Here is a 7,377-nt window from a genome sequence, read left to right on the forward strand (position 1 = left end):
TTGTACCGGAACATCATACCTTTTTTTATTATATTCTTCCCTGAGAATCCCTTTCTCGCAATCTTGCACGACGTCGTCAGTGTACATGCGGCCTTACTCGACGTCCCCCATGAATGACATCATCTACCTACTAGTGTTGGGAGTAGCGACTTCTCGGCTCCGGGAATTATACGAGCCCTTTTTAATTTATATATGAATTCTTGAATCAGAGTTCGGATTCGTCAATGTATCTATAATATCAGAAAGTTTAATAAATAAAGCATTTCTATTTAAACACGGATTCGGCAGAAGCTAGTAATTAAATAAAAAAAAGACGTAAATAAGATTGTCACTTACTGTGTGACTACCAACGTGCTTATGTATTGAGTAAATAATGCAGTTAATAAACACTTCTCAAATCAATTACGATGTTGCTTTTAAACATGATAAGCTTCTATTTAAGTCTCCTATTTAGTAAATATTTAAAAAAGATAATAACGACAACTTATTTGAGTCCTTATTTTCAAATGATTAAGTTAAAATGACAGAAAATCTTTATAACTTTAGTCCGGGGAAAAAAAGAGTAGGAACCAAAATCTTTCGTCTGTCGACATTGTAGGCACATCTCTGCCAACATGTGCTTTACCAGGGTACACAGTGTTGTTTTGAAAATCAAATGATTTGAACTTCATATCAGTTACTACATATGTCGCTTAACATTCGATGAATGTTATTCCTCCACGCCTCTTCTAATTTGGCACTTATTTTATAATAATACCATGTAATAAGTAGGAAGCCACTTCTCCTATTATCTCCTATCTCATCTCATCCTGCTGCGTATTACAAAATAAAACACTACTATACTACTTACATATTTTTGCTAACTTGAAAATTCGATAAAAACAGTTTAATAAATATTGCGTACTACGTTCAGTCAGCACCTACTTTTAGGCACTTTGTATGTACCTAAATGATCGCATAAACTATTATAGCTTAGATTAGACGGTCATTAACATATATGACATCACAACTTCGTAATATTATTCCACGAAAATGTTTATGCCTACACATAAAAAATAGACCAGAGGTTCCGTGTTAATCGTTGTTATTTTTATCATTTACGATACAAACACGTAAATTCTTAAAATAAGAATGATTAATACTATGCTCGTTAATCTTTATAGTTTCCTCTTGAAAACTGTAAATAATAAGGTTTCTTTCAAACTGTAAACGTTGCGTGTCGGTGTCGCGGTATGCACATCCAAGATAAAAGAGTCCATAATATTAGGTTCAGATATGTGTAAAGACTTAAAAATTGTGACAATAATAAAGTTCGATTTCTTCAAATATCAAAGATCATTCATTGTTGCCGATGATTACTATAGTTTTATAGTTGTGGCAAAATAAGAAAGTACTGATTTTGATACATAGTTGTATTTACGGCGAGTTGCACCATTTAACTTTACGATAACCATTCATATTTAAATGGTACAACCGGGCACTAGTCTTACATTTAAAAGAAATATCTATTTACTTACTTTATATATAAGTATATGCGATCAATCGATCTTACAAATGTACGAGTAGTCGATTAAACTTTCAATGTCATATTTGATGGTCGCCTTCCTCCGCTTATTAAAGGCTGATGCATGTCTCTGAGAACAGTACCAGCTGTCATTCGCAGTCAATATTCAATTAATATTTGATTAAAGAAAACTTTTTGTATTTACAATGAAACACAAGATGCTTTTATTTGAAACTAGCTTTCCGCCCGCGGTTTCACCCGCGTCCCGAGATACTTAACTGCTTCCCGTAGTCGGATGGTGACAAAAACTATCCTATATCCTTCTCCCGGCTGTAAGCTATCTCTAAGCCATTCTTGAGTTATAAAATGTGTACCTAACACGATTTTCTTTAATATGTATATAGATTCCATTTAACTTTAAACAAATAATCATATTTGATGACGTTTTGTTGTTTTTATTAAATATTTTTTAATTCAATTAATAATTGTATTATTTTCCTTTACGCATTAACCGCAATGACACAGTTTAGCGACTAAGAATGGGATCATAACCGATTGTTATTGGCTGACTAATTCATTCAGTATGCTATGCATTCACGATATCTACTGTGGACAATCTATTGGCATCTATAAAAGTTAACATAAAATTGCTCATATTTTATCATGATTACAAAGAAAGTACGACACAGGGTAAAAATGTTGTCCCAAAATCCTTTAGAAATTAGAAAGGCAGTCATGTAGCTCGAGGTTTGTGGTCCCTTTTTTTAACCGGGAGCAGGTGCATAAAACCACCTGCTTTGTGCCGAAATTCTGTGTTTTAAGACTTATTTTCAAAACCAAGGGCAAATCACAAAAAGCTTTAGATTTTATAATAAAAGTGTAGAAGATTTGAAGCCTGCATACAAATATGCCATTGATCAGTCAATGCATTCAAACGATTCTAATTCAACCAATTAAAAACTACGAGTAACTTCATCTTACGCAAGCTCTAAACAAAACATCCTTGTGTTGAACGTTAGATATGTGTTTATTCTACAGTTAACTCATGTCTGACTTAACATCTCTATTTTCGTGCCTACGAAGTACTCTTTTAATTAAAACTAACTTGCTAAGGCATGCAATGACGGCAACTTTGTAATGTGTTGTTTAAGTATATTGTTAGTGTGGGATGTATCCGTATAATTGTACTAACAAATGTTTGCTTTTTCTAGGGACAATGCCTAAGTATCATCTCTGGTCTTATGAAGTCCTCGCCCATTAACACTTTGGGGCTAATGAGGTAAGATGACTACCTACGGCTTCATCTTAGGCTACCACATCATAGGTACCTATTTACCTTTTATTTACTTCACTTTGTTTTTAATTGGAATTTAACAGAATTTTACTGAATAAAACCTTCGTTCCTTCTGGAACCCGTGGTGTAAAAGACTTACCCAGAAAAACAATTATTTTTCTGTGTGAACGCAGCGTTACAGCTTACGCCATGAAAACTTTACTTTTCCATCATTTATCCTACTAAGTCCATCTATTGATTAACATGTGAACTACAAAGAACAATAACTAGAGTAAGCAACAGTACCTATCAAGGTTCATATTAGTTCACCATGAATCCGCTAGATGTCTCTTGTGTCAAATGTCAACTAAGCACCTGTTGCGGGGTCATGAATGAAGTACATAATGTTTACTAGCGGGTTCGAATCAATATCCATTCATAAATCTGATGAAGAATGAAATAATCTATTGTTTTTGTAACTGAAGAAGTGTCGGCCATTCGTAGTTTGTTTTCAGCTATTAAAAAATTAAGCTGTGTCAGTTCAGCTGTGCTGTCTTTCAGTCTTATTCATGTGTTTTCTATGAACTTCTGATGTTCGATTTTAGTAATATCGCTAACGACATTAGATTATGTAATCCGTCCAAAATCGATAGAATAGAATCACGTTTCCATAAGACCCCATTAAATAGTGGCAGGTGACAAGCAATCTCGTTTAGGTAGATAGGTAGGTAGGTAGATACTGTACAAAATGCGTCATAGCGCTTTATCCAAGTCACGTGAATTGAGTAGCCCAGTACCTACTGCAATAAAAGCCCCGTGATCCACGTCAGGAGTCACAAATTGTCGAAAATAGGACAATTCAAGCCCCAAAAATAGATGTTTCATCTCAGGAAAGTTACCTAATAATAGCTTTGATAGTGTTGACGTGTGAAAATCTAATTAAAGTCTCTTTAAATATTCTGCAGCTGTATTGTGAAACAGGTAGCGAATACATCCTAACTTAACATTATGAAGACAAAACAGCACCCTTAAACATAACTTCATGGACGAATTAACACGGAGTAGCACTCTTGGGACATTTGGTGCGCGTGCTGCCTTCTTCCTTGTGCGCCGAGCAGATCGCGATGAGCGCGTCAATGAGAAGCAACGAGGCGTTCGCGAGGGCGCATATGGCGGCGGCTTGGGCATAGCTCTTGCGGTTGTGGACTGGCACCTCTTTCCAGGAGTGTAGCGTGAGGCCCCCGCAGGCTGCGAAGAGCACACTGCCGCTTGACGACCACCACGCGTCCACGTAGGCGTCCGCCGCCGCTGAAACCGCCTCTCCTGGTATCAACGAGTTCAATCTTTTAAGAAGTAGGTTTGTCGGCGTAAGTTGGATATCGAACGTAAATAATCCTTTTTTGAAAGAAGACTGGACTAAAAGGTGGCCTAATAAGCAATTTGATTCTACTGAAGTGAGGTGTGGGAGAGAGAGTGGAAATAAGTTAAAAACAAGCAAGGTCATCTAGATCTAAAAAAATAAACGTATGTCGTTTTATATTATGTACTGTTGCAACGAGAAATTAATCAATTAATGGTGCGCCTACTTTAAGATAACACAAAAAGCCGCATTTATACTGAACACATTCTACAAGCAATCGACGAGATATTCACCTCGTTACACGCTGGCCTCTTCATCGTACTCCTCAGAGTCCAAATACGCCAGGCTCAGGTCAAACAGCATGAAAACCGCGTTGAGGATGGCCAGGGAGGCGGCCAACAGTGCTGCGTTGGAGTCGCCGGTCCTCGGGAACACGGAGCCTTTGACTCTGGCGGATAACACGAGGCCTCCGCTCACGGAGAACAAGGCGACCCCCAGCATGCCAAAGTACATGTCTTGTACGAGGTCGAGCGGCGCGAATAACATCTCCCCTAGAACGTTCAAGTTGCTGAGTCTGGGATACATTAGCCGCGGGATACACGAGCGGCGGACCGACGCGTCAATAAACAAACTAAACTTCTTTCGCTATCTCCGTCGCTTTAGCAAACTGTTTGTGAATTTAACTAATGCGCCGTTGAACTTCCGTCCAAGCTTTTGATGTTGCTGACGGAACTGCGTTCTTGTTTTTTGGTCAACATTTCATAAACATGGCTAATTAAAGATACACAAAGAAATTCTAGTAACCCACGCTTCCTCCTTTGAGAAAAAGCGATAGTGCAGTGTTTTAATTTTAGTTACTTACATAGTAAAAGATCAAGCATTGTAACATTACAAGTAAAATAACATTTAATCCAGTATAAATGCGGCACTCGAACAAATTCTACAAAACATCTAAATGAGCCATGATATTGTGACCCTTTCAGCACAAAACCAAATAAGTTCAGCACCAAACTTGCGACAATCTCTATTAAATATTTAGAACAGCATACACGGATCATCCGAAATATGCAATGCATCTTAAGCCAAAGCATAGCTACATGAACAATGTAAGGCGCTATCCAAGGCGCTGTCCTAGGTGACCGACAAACGCGATGCGATACGATGGTATAAAGAAGCCACTGTATGGATATACATTGCAGAGTACATGAACAAACGTTATGTCACGTTACATATTGGTCGCATAGCATCGCATCACTACATGTCACTCAACCGGGACAACGGATAAGGAATGATATTCTCACCGACAATCTCCCCGGAGAGCACGACTACATAGCCGACGTATGTGCCTGAGCATAGCATGAGTGTTGGCACGTCTGTCAGGTCATAACTGTAGTGGTGCAGTGTTAGACATGCCACTGTTAACATCTGAAAATGAGATTAAATAAAAAATCTATTTGATTAAACTCAAAAAAAACATGTTAGTACAAGAAACCAGTTCTTATTTAGCGAAGAAAAAAAATAGATATTCTAGCTTGTAGAAAAATGTGTTTTCTTCCTTCCTAATATCATCTAGTAGGCCACCGACAAAATACGGTATGTGTTTTGGAAAATACATGGAGAACAAAATCGACAGTGGGTAATTTGTAGTCTGACTAAAATTAAAATGCTAGTACTAGAATGGATGCCCGAGAGACTGCATTTATAAACTCCCTGAGGTAGACCGCCGAAGCTTTCCTTTGATGACACATTGAATATGCTAATACCTGCTCCAACTCTCTGTTTCTAATTATTTTGTAACCGTAGTTCAAGTTCAATACATTTATATTCAAGAGTTTGTCCATATTGAGGACATACGTATGGAAAAATCACATTTGTGCTGAAATTGACTTGAGCGCGAAGCACTTACCAACTCACAGAGTTTTATCAAACACGTCGGTATTAACATTTTAATATACTTTTATATGAAAATGTAAACTTGTAAGAAAAATTTCTATAATACCAATTACACGATTATTTAAATTACATGACACCCAAACTTGACAGCTCACTAACTGTGACATTATTATGATCTGCAAACATCAGGCAACAATGCAAGGAGGTCTGATAACTCAAGTCTGTTGTTCATGACCATTTAAAAAACAAACGTAAACTTTTTTTTTTCATTATTATATGGAGAGCCGTTACCGTACCAGTCAACCATTAGTATAACATCAGAGCGTGCCTACAAGTTCAATAGGTATATCAAATTAATTAACAAGCAAGTCTAGCATGCTGATGAATGCATGCTAAAACTTGGCATCAAGCCAGCATAAAAAACCGTACAAACAAACATCGACATCAAAAACACAAAATGTCGAAGTAAGGTATTGAATCGCATTTTGTGGATATTAAATACTAATTTGTACAGAGATATCCCATTCCGTGACTATCGAAAGTTCAAGGAGTCTGCGGTAGTAAGAATTGCTTTTATTTCGATTTCATTAACTTTATAGCGATGCAAACAAAGAAGCAATCGTCCCTTGGTATTTGTAAAACAATAAAAGTTTGAAACGAAAAATAAAAGTAGTATTCTCAAAAGTACACAAATGTTTATGTAATTCTATGTTATTTGCTCTTGTTCAATGGAATTCTGCTGACGTATTTGGGATTATTTTTAATATCTGAGGTTGAAAATCTTGAATATTGTATACTTTATTTCGGTTAAGATTTTTATTCACCCACGTATTTTTTATTACTTTAGCGGAACAGAATAGTAGATTTTAAAAGTTGTCTCTGGTGATAATTGAAATGGCCCCATAGGTATCATGTTCATTATAGGAGTGCGGTTTGGTCTTAAAAAACATGTTTACACTCTAAACAGTCTTTCACTGCATATTATGTAAACAAGAGCTTTTCAGTAAGCTACTTACCCCTTCTATTCTCTCGCCCACACATTCTTTGCTTTCAGTCTATCCTGTTCAAGGCGCAACGTGAATTTTTACGGTTCTTTGTTTCACCGCGTGGGAAGCTAATCTGTTTCGAGTAATGACTGCCGAAACCTCGTGCTTAAAGATTATCCTAGTAAATGTGAAAGTATCTCTATGTAAACAGTTTTTTTTATGATGCCTTTAAAAACTGAAAAATATTTCGATTATTATTCATGAACGTTACCTATGGCAATAGTTAGAGAAGTTTTAGTACCTACTGATGTCAATCACTCGGCAATTGCACTTACTAATAGTTATATAGTAAAATGAATTG

At 36.7% G+C, this 7,377-nt stretch overlaps 1 protein-coding gene across 1 annotated transcript; it reads right to left on the minus strand.

The window, feature by feature from the left end:
• Positions 1–3,825: 3,825 nt before the first annotated feature.
• Positions 3,826–6,082, minus strand: LOC124633544. The gene is made up of 3 exons (XM_047168804.1): positions 6,044–6,082; positions 5,439–5,562; positions 3,826–4,100 (listed from the first exon to the last, which is right to left on the minus strand). The coding sequence occupies exons 1-3, from the start codon at positions 6,080–6,082 to the stop codon at positions 3,829–3,831; spliced, it is 435 nt and encodes a 144-aa protein (XP_047024760.1). The 3' UTR covers positions 3,826–3,828.
• Positions 6,083–7,377: the final 1,295 nt, after the last annotated feature.

The sequence above is a fragment of the Helicoverpa zea genome, chromosome 9, assembly GCF_022581195.2.
Source record: "Helicoverpa zea isolate HzStark_Cry1AcR chromosome 9, ilHelZeax1.1, whole genome shotgun sequence".
Lineage (NCBI taxonomy): Eukaryota > Metazoa > Arthropoda > Insecta > Lepidoptera > Noctuidae > Helicoverpa > Helicoverpa zea.